Source organism: Cyanistes caeruleus, chromosome 11 (assembly GCF_971803275.1).
Source record: "Cyanistes caeruleus chromosome 11, bCyaCae1.hap1.1, whole genome shotgun sequence".
Classification (NCBI taxonomy): Eukaryota; Metazoa; Chordata; class Aves; order Passeriformes; family Paridae; genus Cyanistes; species Cyanistes caeruleus.
In genome coordinates, this window is record NC_141711.1 from 16592751 (window position 1) to 16611576 (window position 18826).

The 18826-nt window shown below is 49.9% G+C and overlaps 3 protein-coding genes and 1 long non-coding RNA gene across 42 annotated transcripts in view; 3 read left to right on the plus strand and 1 right to left on the minus strand.

Moving 5' to 3' along the window:
- The window catches only part of DOCK3 (dedicator of cytokinesis 3), a 183220-nt gene extending 178368 nt beyond the window's left edge, over positions 1 to 4852 (plus strand). For 29 of the 34 annotated variants that reach the window (XM_086845695.1, XM_086845702.1, XM_086845696.1 and 26 more), the window contains one exon: positions 345 to 4852. In XM_086845695.1, the coding sequence (XP_086701821.1) occupies positions 345 to 851 (507 nt within the window). In that variant the 3' untranslated portion in view covers positions 852 to 4852. The remainder of the gene's footprint in view (positions 1 to 344) is intronic. The other 5 variants (XR_015274895.1, XR_015274896.1, XR_015274897.1 and 2 more) reach the window with 2 other exon arrangements.
- The window catches only part of LOC147651031 (uncharacterized), a 75999-nt gene extending 67150 nt beyond the window's left edge, over positions 1 to 8849 (minus strand). For 3 of the 6 annotated variants that reach the window (XR_015274904.1, XR_015274902.1, XR_015274901.1), the window contains exons 1-2: positions 8488 to 8662; positions 7917 to 7985 (exon numbers count right to left, since the gene is read on the minus strand). This is a non-coding gene — a long non-coding RNA (uncharacterized LOC147651031). The other 3 variants (XR_015274900.1, XR_015274903.1, XR_015274899.1) reach the window with 2 other exon arrangements.
- A 110-nt stretch (positions 8850 to 8959) lies between these two features.
- MANF (mesencephalic astrocyte derived neurotrophic factor) lies at positions 8960 to 13613 on the plus strand. The gene is made up of 4 exons (XM_086845726.1): positions 8960 to 9119; positions 11350 to 11477; positions 12214 to 12355; positions 13250 to 13613. Exons 1-4 carry the CDS (start codon positions 9032 to 9034, stop codon positions 13432 to 13434), a joined length of 543 nt encoding a protein of 180 aa, XP_086701852.1. The 5' UTR covers positions 8960 to 9031; the 3' UTR covers positions 13435 to 13613.
- Positions 13614 to 13962: 349 nt separating this feature from the next.
- On the plus strand, positions 13963 to 17009 carry RBM15B (RNA binding motif protein 15B). Its single transcript, XM_023935554.2, has one exon. It carries the CDS (start codon positions 13978 to 13980, stop codon positions 16726 to 16728), a length of 2751 nt encoding a protein of 916 aa, XP_023791322.2. The 5' UTR covers positions 13963 to 13977; the 3' UTR covers positions 16729 to 17009.
- The last annotated feature ends 1817 nt before the right edge of the window (positions 17010 to 18826 follow it).

An 18826-nucleotide genomic window follows, 5' to 3' on the forward strand; every position in this document is an offset into this window, starting at 1 on the left:
CCCACTAAAAGCTCTTAACCTGTTCCACAGCTAAATGCTATTTCTATAACTCACGGGTTGTAGGTCCTTCCCTTTTCCTTTTTTGCACCATATGCTGTGATTTCAGCACCCCGATCATCACCTCAGCTGCTGTTTCTCTAACAGCTCTGGTCTTGTTGAGTGCACTTATCTGCCCACAAGTGGTACTTCCATACATGTAAACCAATAATCCTTGACATTCTGAGCACAAATGGAACTGTGCCGTTGTTAACAACGCTGTCAGAAGCTGAAATGGGGATCAACACACAAGATGCAGCACTGCCTCCTTTGTCAATTTTAACCTGGTTTTGTTTCTCTCCAAACAGTCCCCTCTTCATCCTATCCCTGCATCGCCCACCAGTCCGCAGTCTGGTCTAGATGGCAGTAACTCCACTTTATCCGGCAGTGCCAGCAGCGGTGTCTCTTCCTTGAGCGAGAGCAATTTTGGACATTCTTCTGAACCACCTCCTCGCACAGACACCATGGATTCTGTGCCCAGCCAGGCCTGGAACACTGATGAAGATCTAGAGACACCCTACCTCCCGGTCAGGTACAGTCTCTCTGAGCCTGATGTCCTGGAGTCGCTCAAATCCCAGCCATGCCGAAGCCACTCTGCTCCATCTGGAGTCATTCCTCAGGACACCATGGACCCTCCTGCTTTACCCCCCAAACCTTACCACTCCCGGCTGCCAAACATGGAGAACGAGGAGGGGATGATAATTGAAGATGATGACAAACACCGCCCGTTGCATCGTAAGGTGTCCCAACCAGTGAGTGGTGGAAAGGAAGAGCAGGCCAGGGTGGCATGGGAGCACGGCATCAGCGAGCAGTAGGGACAGCTCCTGGTACGAAGCTGGCATTGGCATTCCAGGCCTGGATAGACAGAGAGAGAGCAGGACTCGGAGAACAGCAAACTGATTTTCTACTGCCGCAAGGTTATGTCTGAAGCCCAAAAAAGCAATTGGGCCAGCATGGCAGGTTGCTGCTTTCCTTTTTAATTTCTTTTTACACCTTTCCGTTATGTTTTTTAACTTTCTGTGCAGTGGACAGTTTATTCCTTCTGCAGTTTCTTAACCACATCATACGGCATATGAGCCATAGAGACTTGCAGAAGCTGAAAAATACAATTTTAAGTGGAGGGGAAAATGGGGGGAATGTGGCAAGTTGATTTTGAACCTGCTTTCCTCCCAGTTCTGAGACGCACATGAGTAGAAGCAGTTGCACTAGGAACATATTTCTTTGCTGTACAGAATTGAAAGCTCATTGCTGAAATCAGGGATTCTATGAACTGTCAGGCTGGAAGGTGCATGAGCTGCAGGCAGTGGAAAGATGGCAATTCTAAGAAGAAATTGGCTCTTTTGAGAGCAGGATTGTACATATCTGTGCAGTGATCTCCCTGCATTGGTTCATAGGTGCTGAGGCAATCTAAGCAGTGCTGATGCACTGATCTCCAAGATATCATTTCCAACAAACTCTGCCTCCTTTGTTTTTTATGTACTGTTTCATTTCTTAAATTTTGCTTTCACTGGCTAAGCCAACCTGCTTTCTCATGGGAATTGTGTTATTCATCTGTGCTACAGAATGAGAGGAGGTTGGTGGCTACTGGAGCTACAACCTCATTGTAGGCCTTTCCCATGCCCAGCTTTGGGCAGGCTGTTGACACCAGCATTTCTATTCCAGATTAAAACAAAACCAACCAAATTGAGTTTCTCATGCCACAAGCTGGTTGATGACCCAGCCAGTAAAGAAAAGGTGGCTTAAATGCATCATATCAAACAATCCTTGCCTCAGGGCTGAACATCATAATTCTCACCAACTTCCATCACCCAGGAGCTGAGATTCATTCCTGTTAAGTCAGTATCCTCAGTCCCTCCCAACAACTCACTGCAGCTGGTGTGCAGAAAGAATCTCCCATCTCTCAGAGCAGACAGGAAACACCAAGACTCGAGCAATGCCCGGTATCAAGTGTACACCCCAGAGTCAGGGATCTTAAAGGCAACCTGTAAAGAACAAGTGTTTTTTTCCTCTTTTGCTTCTTTAGAATGTGTAGTAAGAGCTGCTGCTTCTCTGTTGAAGGTTGATTTCTTTTTCCTTTTCTCCTCGGGCAGCAATACAGCCTTTCCCCATCCCATGACTTTTATTGATAAGCTCTAGAAAGGGCCGAAGAACACTGAGGGGGGACACCAAGCTGCACCACACAAACCAGAACTGTGCAGAGCTGAAGACAGTACAGGTCTATGAACACAAAACATGCCTTTTAATCAGTACTTGCACAGTTCAGGAGAAAAAAAAATCTGTGGGTAATATTGTTCTTTACAAAGAAAAGATCTTGGTTCTACGAAACCTATTATTGCTGTTTTTATACTTTACAAGAAAATTTCAATTTAAAAATAGTATCAAATATTTAATGTTTTTAGATGAACTTAGATGAATGAGCCACCTTCCTTTCCCTTGCCACACCCATTTTAGCCTTCCTTATAATCCTTTCACCTGCAGACTGCAAAGCACACTCCATAGGATGGAAACAACCCTCCCTCTTTCCTACCACTGACAAATCTGAAGCACATTCAAATAAAACCTCTACCATATAAATTAGTGCCAGAAACAGGAACAGCACTCAACTTACTTCTTGAATTCTTGCCTAACTGCTCTGTTTCTCCTGCTAAAAACAGCATAAAGAAGCAAAAAAGGATTATAAATTTTTTACAGGTCACCTTTAGCACTACCTCTAAATACAGTGACTGGGCAGAGTACATGGTTTCTCAACTAGCTAAAGATGGTCTGGCTGTATAAAGTCTGGACTCAGCAGTTGTATGAAGGGGACTTTAAGAGGATTTGTTTGTTTTCTTTCTCAAGCTCTAGCCCATGCAAAACTATTAAGTTATGGATTTGTTTCTTAAATGGCCTATTTGGCTGGAACAAAGTCTCTCTTGCTTCCTCTATTTTGTTACTAACACAGGCTGCTTGTAATCATTATATCCTTCACAATTTAAACAATGATAATAAAATCTGGCCTATGGTGGATGTTTCATCTTTAGCAGGAAGGAGAGTTTTCCAATGCTAGGACAGTCTTCAGTGTTAACAAATCAAGCTGCATCTCTGGTATGTAACAAATGTAGGAAAACAACTGATGTTTTCAGTAAAGGTAAGTCAAGGTAATTCCTTAGAAAAGGGTGAAATGTTTTCACATATGCTATCCTCCAATCCCACTGAGACTCCTCCAGTGAAGTTCTTAAAAGAACTAAGTTATAATTCCATCTCCCTTGCCCCAGTTTCTTTTTTTTTCCTGGCAGCAAGACTGAAAGTAGGAAATGTAGTGACTTACCGAGCTTCCTTAATGTGAAAAACCAGCAGGTCTTGCAAATAAAACTTTGCAGAACCAAGAATGCAATTACCATGGGACTGAGTCCCAGTCAGCTGGAAAACCTGCCCACCAGAGCTCTAATCTGAAAATGCATCATCCTGCTCTGGTTAGAGACCTGGTACAACAGCAGTGAGTCCATTTGGGGAGTCTGGCATTCCTACGTATTTGCAAGGGTTCGAAGATCAATCAGGTGATGTATACAAATACCTAATATATTGCAGGTCCACATAAAGAAGGGTGGAATAAATTGCTGAATTTACCAAATTTGAGCCTCTCTGGAGTTAAATTTCTGTTATTGTTCTGATATCTACCAAGTATTCTGCCTCCCTTTTCAGTGTTTGCCTTAAAGGGAGCAGAAGATAGAAAGACTATTATTAAGATTTTGTGAATCTTGGAACTCATATTGCCTGGAACTACTATTTCTCTGTAGGGTGAGGTGTCTTTTAGCATAGTACAACTCCAACGTCAAGCTCAGTCCTGGAGTAGGTGGAAGCAACAGCAGTTGTTGCACTTGCCCAACAGGATTTGAAGATTCCTTGTATAAACCACAGCAACGGGATGTGTTGAACAGGACCTTGACATTCTATACCTAACTCTAATTCAAACCTCAGTGTACTTGCCTTCATTGGGTTTTCTTTGCATAACAAAATAGCATGTGCATTCCAGAGAAAAATTGGTGGAATTCTGCTATAAATCTCTCCATCGTCAGTGTACCTGCTGGCCCCATCTGAAACAAAACTGAGAAGGAGCTACAGTGGTAGAAGAAAAGCATTTAAAACAATTTCTCTGAATCCTACTTTTTTTTTTTTTTTTTTTTCCCCAGTATATGGGTTGGTTTTATTGCTGTATGCAAGGTTCAGATCCTTTTTTGTGTTTTCCTCTGTTTGGTTTTTAGCTTACTTACCCTTTTTTAGGTAAGGGATATTGCATATCCCTTCTGTGGGAGTATCAGCCAAAACTGGGGAGGCTGGAGAGAGCAAGAGCCTTTGGGAAACAAATTATGTGCTATTTAAAATTTCCTCTGGTCATGCTTCTTTGTAAATACCCCCATTTGAATGCTGTGTATTTGTACAGGAAATTGAGCAAAAAATGTATAGATTGTGATGTCTGACTGGTATTCTGCCCTGTAAATGTGTTTTTAACCTCTGGCATTCTGTGCTTATTTAAAAAAAAAAAAAAAAAAAGGCAAAAACCTCTAACCACTTCTCTTTTGTGTATTCATGTTTAAAATAAAATGAAAACAGCTATCTTATCTATAATGGAAATCAAATTCAAAAGGAAAAAATTAATTTGTACAAGTGTCCTAAAGGTACTTCATTGTATATATTGTGATAGCATGTTTCCAGAACCAACAAATAAGTGGTGTGAATTTTAGATGTAAATATCTGCCGTTTGTTTTGGGTTCCTTTCCCTTACCCATTCACTCGACTGCTGTGATGTGGAATTAAAGATTAATACCTGATATTAAAACAGTACAGCTGTATGGTCATTGCTGTCATCCAGGCAGTGCTACCCTCAGACTGCTCCAAACCTTCAGAAGAGACAAGGAACAGCCCTCACTTCCCACCTTTTTGTGAATGACAAAAAGGGGAAGCAACCAAAAGGACTTTATGTGTGGTGAAGGAAAGGTTTCCATGTTATACTTTCAGCTGTGTTATTTAATATCAACTCTTGAAGCAAGCAGCAGGTACAGCCCCCTCCTGGTCCAGTCAGGTAGATGGACATGGCACTGGCAACAGCCCCAGGCACAGTTGTGGGGCAATGCTTTCAGAGACAAAGCTTCCCCCTAGGACAGCTGTGGAGTGGCTGGGTGCCACTTCCTTATCAGCTGGGCTTAAACCACCACTATCTCACTGCTTAAAAGACTGCTACTCTTTTATTGCAATAGTACTTAAATACTGATCATTTTAACAGAATAGATGTCTAAGAATAGTAGTTAAGACATGCAGGAACACAGTATTTTGGAATTCAGGGCTATGGTATCTTCTGCAGGCTCCTAATCTCCAATTTACCTCCATTACCACTACTAAACCAGGCCATTGTACAGAAGGCAAAATAACTCATTTAATGAGTCCTGGCAAATCAACAAAAAAACTTCCAGAACATGTCTCAAAAGCTATTTAGCAGCAAGTCTGACTCTTCAGTTGGCCCCAGGATGTACATGGACTGCCAAGGTACCCTTTGCTCACCCACATACAAATACTGAGAAGAGAAACTGTAGCAAGGTACTTGAGTGTATCTACAGTATCAAAGTGTGGCTTAGCTAAAATGTTCACCTGATGCCTGAAGAAGTCTGTATCAAAGAATAGAATCATAGAACCATTCAGGTTAGAAAATACCTCCAAGATCACCAAGTCCAACCTTCAGCCAAATACCACTTTGCCCTCTAAACCATATTGTGAAGTGCCACATCCACTTGGGTTTTTGGACACTTCCAGGGATTTTCAGCATTTCCCTGGGCAACCTGCTGTTCCAGGGCTTAACCATCCTTCCAGTGAAGAAATTTTTCCTAATATTCAACCTGGCACAATTTGAGGCCATTTCCTCTTCTTCTGTCACTTGTTCCCTGTGAGAAAAGGCCAACCCACACCTGACTACAACCTTTCAGGCAGCTGTAGAGAGAGAAAAGACCTCCAGCTGAACACTGGTACCCTCAGCCACTCCTCCTAGAACTTATGTTCCAGACCCTTCTCCCTGTCTTCAGTCAGACCCTTTGAGACTAAGCCAGCTTATTAAATCTTAATTAAGAAAGTATTTTTTATTCAGACAAAAACTATTTATTAACCAAGCACAGGAAATAAAAACTGTATTTTGGCACAACAAAAGATGTGTGAAGCCCTAAGCTTTAAACAAGAGTTAAAAAATACTCCAGTTTCTGTTAAAACCAACAGATCAATTTTTTTCAGTGCAAGTCCAATACTTTATTTAAGCTGCCACTAGTCAGATTGAAATCTAAATCCCATGTCCAAATACCTCTTCTTATCTAAATAAGAAAACTTCAGCACAGTTTCAATATATGACTTGTCCAACTCAGTATGAATTTCATTACAAAGCTGATAAGAGGAGAAATTAAACCTCTAGAAATGACTCTAACCTGGCAGATGAAAGATTCAGTCTTCTATACCCTATGCATAAAAGTGCCTCCACTTGTAGATGATTCTTAGCAAGCCTTGGAAACAAACACTGTTCACAAGGCAGACCTCAGGTGTCTTAATAGGTCCACACATCACTTCTCCCTTTTGATGGGCTTTACTGTTAATCCCACATAAATTAACCCCAAATTTGGAATAGTAGATCTATTACACTTCATCTTCTATTCAGCATTCATTCACAGCAGTACTGCATTACCTTTTCCCAAATTGTTTCCCCTCCCCCATGACAGAACTCTCTTCTTTGTCCTCACAGCCCAACAGCAGAGGCTGAGCCCCTTCCTCCCCCCTCCATGGCTGTAGGAGATCTGTGTTCTCAGGTGGCAGAGCCAGCACTGCCCCAGCCCCCACAGCTGCCAGGAACGTCCTCTAGTTACCTGCACTTCCCAAGGACTGGAATCCCCACAGATACACCGAGCCAAATTAACTCTCCTGCCCACTCAACTGGCTGACTAACCCAGAGCAGAGAAGGTTCCAGGCAGAACTTAGAACACCTTCCAATAATGCCTAAAGGGGTTCCAAGAGAGTGGAGGAGGGACTTTGGACAAGGCCCTGGAGTGATAAGGACACAAGGGGATGCCTTCACAATGACAAAGACCAGGGTTGGATTGGATACTAGGAAGAAACAACAGTGAGGAACAGCACAAGTTCTCCATTACCCAGGTCTCAGCCAGGACAAAGGCCTAATGGTCCAGAGAGACAGAACCTGGAGGGTGGTGAAATAAACAGAGCACCAAAAACCTCTCCATGGATCAAAATGAAGCACAGGGTAAAATGCAAGGAATCCATTCTAGCTGCTGAAACAAACTATAAATAAAAATAAGGAAAAACCCAAAACCAAAAGGAGTTCTTGTTCTTCCTCAGACCCATTTGAGGATCTCACTGAAATACACAGAGGCTCAAATCCCAGACTAAAACCAAATAAAATTACTCCTTGCCTGTTCCATAAAAATGTATAAAGTTCCTAGCTTGAAGATGCTTCATAATTGCACTGTTTTGGTAGGTAAACTCTGTCCTTATCATGCCCCTCCTAAAATCTCGTAATTCCAAATTTAAGCACTATTTACACCTAATTAAGAAGCCACTTCATCTCACAGTTTTGGCCTCTATCCTGATAAAAAAAAGGGCACTTTAAGCCACCACTTCTCTGCACAGCTAAGTGACTTTAGTCGGTAATGAATGTAAGTTTTAAAAAGCCAATAATCTTCCTAAAGTATACTGATATTGAGTAATTCTGGAAATCATTACAGAATGACATAATATTAATACAGATCTTAATAACCATATTTAGAGAGATAACAAGATCTAGAAATGTGCAAAACCACCTATCCTAATAATCACATGATGTACTCTCACTGGCATTTAGTGTCCTAATTACTGCTCACCTGCTGTGACCTTTCCTGTATCAGGTGCTCCTCCTCACCTCATCAGGCTTATCACTTACACCTGATGACCTGCAAGGAAATTCTGATTAGGCATTGCCCCACCAGGCTGCCTCAGGAGCCCACGGAGCTCCCTTGCTGTAGCACAGGGCTGTGTGACTTTGACTCTCCCTTCACTGGAATAACAGCCCACGATACGCAGAGTTACACCTAAAGCCGCACAAGGAGCTATCAACAAGTGTGTGCTCCTCTCCCAACCTCAAGGAGATTTCAGTTATAAACTCACGGTGTTTGGGATTGTTGAAGGTAGTTAGCAGCACAAACTGTGAGGGCTTTTGGAACAGAATCAAAATAGTCTGAGTTAGAAAAGACCCACAAGGATCACCAAAGTCCAACTCCTAGCCCTGGTACAGGACAACCCCAGGAATCCCCCTATGTCCCTGAACAAAAGGTGATAGGCCCAAAAACTAGGATATTAAGTTGGAATTAAACAAAATTTCTTTCAAAAACATCCACCCAAGAAGCCAGAAATAAGTGCACGCAGCTTGCTATTTTGACCCCTGAGCTGTCCCACCTCAAAGCACGCAGTCCTCGTACCCAGAGCCACCCGTGACGGGCTGCGCCCGTGCTGGCACCGAGCCCGTCCCTGCCGCTCCCACCCCTCACGGGACACCCTCCCACAAGCACGCGGCTCCTCTGCCCCACCGACTTCACGCTATCCGGGGGCCTCGAGCGACCCCTCAAGCCTCACCTTGCGCTGCCGCACACCGCCCCACCACAGCCGTGTGTAAGGCGGAGCCCGGAGCTCGACGGCCCCGCCCGCCCACAGGTGTGAGGATCTGCCCCTTCCCAAGATGGCGCCCACGAGCGAGCGCCCTTCCCTTAACAAAGATGGCAGCGAAGGGGGCGGGGCTCCACTCCGCGTGCCGGCCCTCTGCCGCCTCCCCCCAATCAGCGGCCGCCAACTCTCCCGTGGAGGCGGCGGCGCGGCCAATGGGAGCGGAGAGCGTGGCGGCCGGGCGGGGAGCTGGCCAATGGGGCGGCGGCGGCGGGGGCAGCCGGCGTGGGGTGGTGGTGCCGGTGGTGCCGGTGCGGCGGGCGCTGCCGGGCGAGGCGGGATGCGGGCGGCCCACGGGCTTTGCGCGGCGCTGGCCTTGCTCCTGCTGCCGGCCGGTGGCCGAGCGCTGCGCGACGGGGACTGCGAGGGTGAGTGCGGACGGGCCCGGGCCGCGGACACGGCGGGGGGAGGCCGCTCCTCGCCGCCGCCTCCCGCAGTCTGGCCCGTCCGCCGGGCTGTGGGGCCGGGACGCGGAGCAGCCTTGGGGCTGTGACAGCCCACCCGCCGCTGCTGGGCCGGGCCGGCCGGAGCGCTGCCTCCAGCGGCAGGAAAAGTCTCCGAAGTCTGGCCAAGTGCGGGCGGGCCGGGCCGGGCGCCGCTCGCAGGCGACCGGTGCCGGGGCGGTGCTCGGGGGTGTCCGGTGCCGGGGCGATGCGCCGGGCGGCCCGCCGGGCAGGAGGGGCGGGGTTTCCAGCCGCGCCCCGCTCCGGGGACGGGATCTCCCTTCCGAGGGTACTGCACTCTGTCGGGAAGTTGCCCGTCCCTCTCCACAGGGTCAGCGGTAGCGTAGAGTCCCCACGGGAAAGAACGATGACTCCGGGAGACCAGACCGTCTCCAGGCTGGGAGATCAGCACTGTCGCAGCTCGGCACTGGCGGGGCAGCGCTTCCCGCCGGCTGTCCCGGCCGGGTGACGGTGACCAGGGCAGGGAGCAGGAGAACACGAGTGAGGTTACTCACCCGGACCTCGCCGGGACTCTCCCCCCCCTAGTCATCACAGTATTACGTTCACGGGGTGCTCCGAGTCCTCTCAGTGCGCACAGCCAGGAGCCGTGAGCAGCTGATACAGATCAAAGTCGGGCCCTTTGTGTACCACGGAAATACAAACGCCTTGGGGCTAGAACCTGTTGAGCTGCACAGCAAATTAAGCTGCTCCTGTACAGTGAACTGAACAGATTCCCCAAGTGAAGCAAGCAGAACTTGAGGTGGGGCTCTAGTAGCTGGTTGGGAGTTAATAACTAATATCCCTCACTAAGAGAGACTGAGGGGAAGAAACCCCATAAATCAAAACTTCCAGCTGCTGTCACAGCACTAGACTGGAAATGTGTTTCTATTCATCAGTGTCATTGTCTGCAGCAAGTTTTTTCTTCCCAAGGTTTTCACTTCCCAAGAGCTTACAGTGGACCTCAGTGTGTCTGACTGGGGATAGACTGCTGGGAGGTAAATAAGGGTACTGTATGCATACAAAAAATGTTTTCCAAAGTGGCCCATATTATAATAAGTTCTAGTTTTAATATAATGAGGGTTCATTTCTACTCGGTTCTATGACGGCCATACTCCATTTCCTGTCCTGCCCAATTACTGTGCCATGTGTCGTGTTCTGAGTTGAACACAAGTTGCTAATGACAACAATATTTGCCAGTCCCTCCCTGCTGGGGTAAACAAATCCCATGAAAGACATAACTCATACCTGTTCCTTAGAGGCAGAATGGTTCCTGGCACTCATCTCACATGGGAAGGTGTGAGGATCCCCAGGTGCTGAGCAGGAATTGAGGGGCTGCAGAGTGCTCGGTCCGGGTGAAGCTGAAATCCACAGATGTGTTGTGAGACCAAAATCTGACACTCAGGGTGTCCCTCAGTCATCCCACGGGCTGTCTGCCCTCCTTCCCAGCCACACATGGGGCTGCTGCACTTTGGAGCATGTGTGGAGCGACTGCTGCCAAGGGAAGGAGCAATGACTGAGTTGTGCAGCCCTTCCCACGGGCAGGAACCTGGATCTGTCCTCTCAGCTGCAGCTGCACTTGTGGGAGTTGCATTATGTCTAAGAATCTTCCATCTTTCCATCTGAAACTGCATCAGAAGCTTGTGGAAATGAAAGGAGAAAGGTGCCGCATGGACATAGCATGGGATCACATTTCTTTTTCTCTTGGAAGTAATTTCAGCTGAAGCAGCCTGGTAATCAGTGATACCCTGTTACTGAAGTAAGCACACAGGGAGTCTCAGAGGATTATGTACAGAATTGGTTTTCCATCAGCACTGGGTTTGACACCCATGTTTTTACCAGTTGTTTCCCAAAGCAGCAAGAAAACTTTAAATTTACATTTTTGCATGGGTGTGGTTTTGTATCCATCATATGATCCTATGCTCATTCAAGACAATGCACAGAAGCCTCTTGACACTTCCATGGATCTTATTTCCCACCAAAAGTACCAGAGCATGTTGTTGATTCACATGTGCTCTGAATGACTTTCTGAGCCATGGGTGAAGTTCAGAAAAGTTCTGTTATCTAAACCCCTGATTCTGTTTCACTACGAGTGTCCTCTAAGAGCTGCCATGAGATTACTGCTCTGGCTGATAACTCCATCCATCTTCCCTTCCAGTGTGTGTCACATTCCTGGGAAGGTTCTACCAGAGTCTAAAAGACAACGACATTGAATTCACACCTTCCAGTATTGAAAAGGAGCTCTTGAAATCCTGCAAAGAAGCAAAGGGCAAAGAGAACCGCCTGGTAAGTATGGGGAGTCAGTAATATTTGCCTCCTGCAAATGAGGGGAAACTGAGTCTGTATGATATGGCTTCCCAGGGGCTGTTTCTGCTGGCTCTGTGGCCACAGTTGTGTATTTTTATGAGAGAACTCAAGGAGTTAAATCTCTTTACTTTTAAAAAAAGATAAAAAAACCACCACCCTGTCAACAGTGATTGGACTGGCTGGCATCTCACTGTTATTGAACCACTGGAGATAAAGCTTTTGTTTGCTGTAGGGCTTCCCTGTCCCTTAAATAGTATAATCTGTTAAAATACTTACACTTTTTGTCTGTTTATCTGAAAACTAAATAAAGGAAACCAAATTGCCTTAACTAAAATCAGAGGCAGTTTGTGAATCAAGAGGCCCAAAGAACCTGAACTCTCCTCAGAGAACTACAGAGACATGCAGAGGGGGAACACATTTTCAGAGAGGCTCTTTGAATGAAGAAGACTTTGTTCCTAATCCTGTTTTATTTTAATAAAGTTAAAAAAACAAGACCACCAGCCTCAGTAGCTGTAAAATCAGTGCAATGGAAAACACTTGCTCAGTGTTCTGGGCTCAGCTAGGTTCCTTTTGCCCCAGCTCTAGCAGTCCCTTGGGGAGATTCTGTAACAGTAAGAATCCAGCTGTAAAACCAGATGAGAACAGGGTCAGAAAACTCTGCTTTTAGAAGTCTTTTTTTCAGTGCATCCCCACTTCACTCTTTTCTTCCCTCTAGTGCTATTACATTGGGGCCACAAGTGATGCAGCCACCAAAATCATTAATGAAGTATCAAAGCCCATGAGTCACCACATCCCTGTGGAAAAGATCTGTGAGAAGCTAAAGAAGAAAGACAGTCAGATCTGTGAACTAAAATACGGTGAGTTGCCTGCACAAGAGGAAATGCCCATGATTTGTTGGGGGTAAAGCAGCATCCTAGAACTACTCAGTCCTCACTTCTGTAGCCTAGTTACATTGCACAACCTGGGTTGCTCTCCATGAACATCCTAGGGAGTTCTATGGATATGCTTAGGTAAGTCTGTTGGCTGCTAACCCTTCTTGGTTTCTGCAGGGACACTGATCAGCCCTGGAATAACTAACTCCCAGGAGTAGCAGCACTGCTGTGCTCACATTGCTGTTTGGAATGTCGTGTTTGGGAGAGTGTGTGGTACAGCCTGTGCTGGCAGCGTGTGGGGGTGTCACTGTGGTGGGACTCAGGCCCTGTTCCCAGCAGCAGGGTGATAAATACTGCTTTCTCATCTCCTCTGGTGTCTCCTCAGAGCATTCCACTCTGCTTCTCATCACTTTCTTGAACTCACATTCCTAGGTGAATCCTCTTCCTGAAAAAAGACTAATACAAAAACAGGCACAGGCCTCTTTCTGCTTGCTTTCCCATATGACTGTCCTTACACCTCCTGGAGATACCCCTTCGACTGCGGGTCTTTATACTTATCATTTCTCCTACTAAGGAGATGCTTCTTGTTGTCACTTTCTTATCTTTCCCTTGAAATGACTCTGCTACATTTCTTTTATCCAGTGGAAGAGTGTTGGTGCTGCTCATAAAACAAAGGGGCCTTCAGGGCTATTGTGGAACTCCTGCATATAAACCACAACCAAGCTTTCTGTCTTCTAAAAATTTTTAGCATTAAGAGCCATATCCACTGTCCAAATCCTAACTTAGACATTCCTTCCACCCCCGGCACCTCTCTCCCTCTTGTGTTTTGGCTTCCTTGCCCACCTGGCGTGTCTGAGTGCAGCTCTGCTCTCCCCGCAGACAAGCAAATCGACCTAAGCACCGCCGACCTGCGCAAGCTGCGAGTCAAGGAGCTGCGGCGGATCCTGGATGACTGGGGCGAGGTGTGCAAGGGCTGTGCAGAGAAGTCCGACTTCATCCGCAGGATCCACGAACTGATGCCCAAGTACGCGCCGAGGGCGGCCGGCGCCCGGACAGACCTCTGAGGGCCGAGACCGGGGCGACACTGGGGCGAGACCGGGGCTCTGAGGGGCGAGAACTGGGCTCTGAGGGCGAGACCGGGGCTGCGAGGGGACTGTGAGGGGCGACCTCGAGGCTATGAGGGGCGACGCCGGCCCCGCGCTTTGTACGAGACTTTCATTAAAGTTCGCCGGTGTGTACCGGGCGGAGCCGTGCCGTGTGACGTGATTGCGGGACACATCCCCCTCCGCGCCCCGCACCCGCCGGCTCCCGGCATCCCCCGTCTCTCCCGCCCTCGCTCCATCCGCGGACCGGCACCGCGCGCGCCCCCTCAGCCCGCCGAGGGGCGGGGCTTCGCTGCCCGCCCTGATTGGCCGCCCGGCCGTCGCGCGCGGGCGGCGGGAAGCGCCGTGTGACGTCACGGCCCCGTGACGCCGGCTTGCGGCGCGGCGCGCGCGGAGCGATGACGTAGAGCCCGCGCGGCGCGGCGGCCGGAGCCGCCTTCGCTCCCTTTTGTCCAAGATGGCGGCGGCCGCCGGAGGCGCCTCCTGAGCCGCGGGCCCGGCGCGATGAAGCGCGGCAGCGACCGCGACTCGAGCCCGCCGGGGGCCGCGGGCGGACGCGCGGCCGCCGCCGCCAAGCGGCCCCGCGACCGCGACCGCGAGAGCAGCAGCCGGCGCGGCCCGCACCGCAGCTCGGGCGCCTCCCGCAGCAGCCGGGACAAGTCCACGCCCGGCGGCGGCGGCGGAGGCGGCGGCGGCGGCACCACCACCAGCAGCAGCGGCGGCGGAGGCGGCTCCAGCTCCCGCAGCCACCGCGGCGATGAGCGCGCCGGCGGCGGCGGCGACTCGAACCACCGCCCGGCGGGGAGCGGCTCGGCCTCGGGCGCCCGCGGCGGCAGCCAGGCCGCCCCCTCGTCCTCGTCCTCCTCCTCGTCCCGGGCGCTCGGCGTGCCCAAGGCCAAGGCGCTGCCGGGCGCCGTGGTAGCCCCGTCGCTGCTGCTGGCCGGGCCGCCGCCGGGCGCCGCGCCCTCGCTGCTGCTGGCGCCGCTCGGGGGCTCGGCCGGGCTGGCCGGGGAGCCGCCCGGCTCCTGCGAGTACAAGACGCTGCTGGTGAGCGGGCTGAGCGCGGCCCTGCCCGACCAGCTGCTGGAGGACGGGCTGTTCCGCCTCTTCCAGCGCTTCGCGGGCGGGGGCGCCGGGGACATCAGTGTCAAGCTCTCCCACACGCCCGAGCTCGGCCGCGTCGCCTACGTGAACTTCCGACACCCCGGGGACGCCCGCGACGCCCGGCGGCACGCCCGGGCCCGGCAGCTGCTCCTCTACGACCGGCCGCTCAAGGTGGAGCCCGTGTACCTGCGCGGGGGCCGGCGCAGCCGCACGCCGCCCCCCGCGCCCTCCCCAGAGCCGCTGGGGTACCTGCCGCCCCTGCACAGCGCCTACCAGTACAAGCAGCGCTCGCTGTCGCCGGTCACCAGCCCCTTGCTGCGGGAGCCGCGGCCCCGCCACGCCGCCGCAGCCGCCTTCGCGCTGGAAGCGGCCGCCATCGGGCTCTCCCGGGAGCGGGAGCGGGCCCTGGATTACTACGGGCTGTACGACGAGCGCGGCCGCCCGTACAGTTACCCCATCGTGGCCGAGGAAGACCTGATGCCAGAGGATGACCAGAGAGCCACCCGCAACCTCTTCATCGGCAACTTGGACCACAACGTGTCGGAGGTGGAGCTGAGGCGCGCCTTCGAGAAGTACGGCATCATCGAGGAGGTGGTGATCAAGCGCCCCGCACGTGGCCAGGGCGGTGCCTATGCCTTCCTCAAGTTCCAGAACTTGGACATGGCTCACAGGGCCAAGGTGGCCATGTCAGGCCGCGTTGTGGGCAGGAACCCCATCAAAATCGGCTACGGGAAAGCCAACCCCACCACCCGGCTGTGGGTGGGGGGCCTTGGCCCCAGCACTTCCCTGGCCGCCCTGGCCAGGGAGTTTGACCGCTTTGGCAGCATCAGGACTATTGACTACGTGAAGGGCGACAGCTTCGCTTACATCCAGTATGAGAGCCTGGACGCTGCCCAGGCCGCCTGCGCGCAGATGAGGGGCTTCCCCTTGGGTGGACCAGAGAGGAGACTCCGAGTGGATTTTGCCAAAGCAGAAGAGACGAGATACCCGCAGCAGTACCAGCCTGCGCCTCTCCCCGTGCACTACGAGCTACTGGCTGATGGGTACAGCCGGCACCGGAGCCTGGAGCAAGACTTGAGGGTGCGGGATAGGACTCCTCCGCACCTCCTGTACTCGGACAGAGACAGGAGCTTTGTGGAGGCAGACTGGGCCAGCCCTGCCAAAAACGCTGAACGCAGGAACAACCTGGAGAGCTACAGCCGGTCCGTGCGCAGCCGGAGCGGGGAGCGCTGGGGCAGCGACGGCGACCGCAGCGTGCCCAAACCGTGGGAAGAGAGGCGGAGACGCCGGAGTCTTTCCAGTGACCGTGGGAGGACTACTCACTCGCCTTACGAGGACAGAAGCAGGACAAAGGCCAGTGGGCCAGCTCTAGACCGCAGCCCTGACAGGGCTCGCAAGGAGAATCACACTACAGAACCCGGAGCCGAGAAAGAGCAGAGCAACTCCCTCCAGAACAATCGTCATGCGGCTGAGGAGAAACCCCATCGCGAGCCAGCCGATGCTCCCCAGCCCAAAAAAAGGGACAGCGAACGCAATCATCGAACTGGTGAATCGGAATCAAAAACTCACGAGGAGCCAAAATCTGAGACCAAAAAGCTAAAGAATTTATCAGAATATGCTCAGACACTGCAACTTGCTTGGAATGGGCTTCTTGTGCTAAAAAACAGCTGCTTCCCCACCTCTATGCACATCCTGGAGGGAGACCTGGGTGTCATCAACGGACTCCTCAAAGACCATTCGTCTGGCGGGAAGTTGACGCAGCTCAAAATTGCTCAGAGACTTCGGCTGGACCAGCCCAAGCTGGATGAAGTCACCCGGCGCATCAAACAAGGCAGCCCCAACGGCTACGCCGTGCTCCTGGCCACCCAGTCAGCCCCGGCAGGGGCAGGGGCCGAGGGGACCTTCCCTGTGGTAGAGCCTGGCTTGCAGCGACGGCTTCTCAGGAATCTGGTCTCCTACTTGAAACAGAAGCAGGCTGCTGGGGTTATCAGCCTGCCCGTGGGAGGGGCGAAGGGCAGGGACAGCACAGGCATGCTTTACGCGTTCCCTCCTTGCGAGTTCTCTCAGCAGTACCTCCAGTCAGCACTAAGGACATTGGGGAAGTTAGAAGAAGAACATATGGTGATAGTTATAGTCAAAGACACTGCCTAGCCCACACTGTCTTTTCAAATTCCATGTTTTCTTTGTGTGTCACACAGCCCAGTTGTTTTTAAGGCTGATCATTTTGGTTGAGGCTCAAAACACCTTGACCAGAGTGGTAAGATTTTTAGTTTCTAATTAATTTTAATACCTATAATATCTATTAAAATTTTAAATAGAGCCCATTTTATTCGTTTTTAATATGTGACACTGTCCGCTGTTGTTCTGTATTTTTATTTTTTAACTGTATGAAAAGTTGTCAGTAAAGCCTTGTTCACTGATGGATTTCTAAACTTGTGCGGTATCCGAGTTCTTCTGGCCCAGGAAGGGCAAGTTCCCTGTGCTGCAGCCAGGCCAGGTGAGGCCCCAGCCCAGTTCAGCTCTCAGATCCCTACCTTGAGCACCTCCTTCATCTTTATATGTGTCCTTCAAGGTGGGAGAGGAAGAGGGGTTATTTGTGCTGTAGCAGAGACTGAAAGGTTGGTTCTCTATTTTTTATTTTTTGTCCTGTTTGCTTTTTATTTCGTAAATTTGAGTCTGGATGCTTTGTTGTTGAGTCTCTCTTTGAGAATAGAAGCTTCCCAGGAAGCCAGCTACCAAGGAAGCAAAGCCTGATGAAGAATAAAAGTGTTTTTCATACACACCAAAAAATTAGTTGATACTTGGCAAAAGGTTTGCTGGTAAGGAGTGGATCCTGTATTCAAGTTGGTGAGGTTTGAGACCACATGGTGCATGTCTCAGTCATAGAAATGCTTGCATAGAAACAAAAAAGGTCTGACGTTCCCAATTTTTATAAAAGGAAAAACAAGCAGAAGAGGGAAAAAAAAGTTATTTAAGGGGGGACCCTCTTGGACCCTTATTCAATGTGGACAAGCCAGGGGCATGAAGGTGTTTAGTGAGCTGGAGGTGCTCATGTGCAGTCAATCATGTTGTACCACCTGGAATCCTTTATTGCAAGGTAAATGGCTATTTTTTAATTTTTTTTTTCCTATTTAAATTTGTTTGCAGGCTTACAAAAAAAGACAGAAACGTGTCTGTCTGGCTGAGAATGTGTTCTGTTAGCACAGGTGATCTGTAACAGAAACCACTGGAGGTCAAAATCTGAGCTCTGAAACGGGTGGATGCATCACCTCTGCTGTCTGTGGTATGAGGTGGTTGCTTGGGGGGCCAGACCCTTTGAGTGCTCAGCAACATAAGGATGTGGTAACAAGTCCAAGCTGGAGTTAAAATCCATACTGTTCTGTTTGGGGATATTTTTATTTTTCAAAGCGATGCCTGTAGATTTTAGGAGACTTACAGAAAATTGTGTGGGATTAAAAATGCTACATTTTAAAGTTTCTTTAGATTTGCAGGTGATTTTTTTATTGTTTTTCTCATGGTAAGCAAGTGAACAAATTCGTGGGAGAACCAGATTTACCTCGCACTAATCTCTGTGACCCAGCAGCTCATTTGCTGAGGGTTGCCAAAAGCCCTTCTAAAACTCCTCTCAGGTATGATTGGTGTCACGACCCACTTAGCAGTGAGCATAACTCAATCTAATGATGCTTTTATTTTTCACTTTTTAACCCTGCAGATGTAGGGACATCATCAGCTGGTGATGGGTTATTAATATCAACAAGCGTGGGTTGGTTTTTTGGGCTGGGGGGTGGGGGTTGCATTTCACTTGATGCATTTTCTGTGAAGGAGGGGAGCCAAATGCTCCACTGGGAGCAGCAGGGATCCGGGAATGCGCTGTGGGAGCAGAGGAGCAGCTCCACTGCCTGCACTGGTGGCACTGGGCTGCCCCGGTGTCACACGGTTATAGGGACACCGACTCCACCCTCGTGACCGAGTCCCCGATGCTGTTGTAACGCAGACGGTGCCAAATGTCAACAGTTGGTTCAGTGTTATCTGAAACCAAGTGCTATTAAATACCCCTCGTGGCTGGCCCTAGGGCGATTAGAGCCTTTTGTGGGAGTATCCTGCCTTGGAGGTGTCCCTGCAGTTGGAGCTGCAGCTCCTGCTGTGCCATGGCCTTTTGTGTGTTATGATGTGTGAATGTTAGGAAAGGGAAGGAAAAAAAAAAAAATCAGTAAATTAAAAAAGCTGCAACTGCTTGCTGGCAAAGCCA

Bases quoted from the DNA above. Each gene is read 5' to 3' on its own strand.
- MANF (XM_086845726.1), top strand. From the start codon at position 9,032: ATGCGGGCGGCCCACGGGCTTTGCGCGGCGCTGGCCTTGCTCCTGCTG. The intron at 11,478-12,213 runs GTAAGTATGGGG...TCTTCCCTCTAG, and splicing joins AGGGCAAAGAGAACCGCCTG to TGCTATTACATTGGGGCCAC. The intron at 12,356-13,249 runs GTGAGTTGCCTG...CTCTCCCCGCAG, and splicing joins GATCTGTGAACTAAAATACG to ACAAGCAAATCGACCTAAGC.
- RBM15B (XM_023935554.2), top strand. From the start codon at position 13,978: ATGAAGCGCGGCAGCGACCGCGACTCGAGCCCGCCGGGGGCCGCGGGC.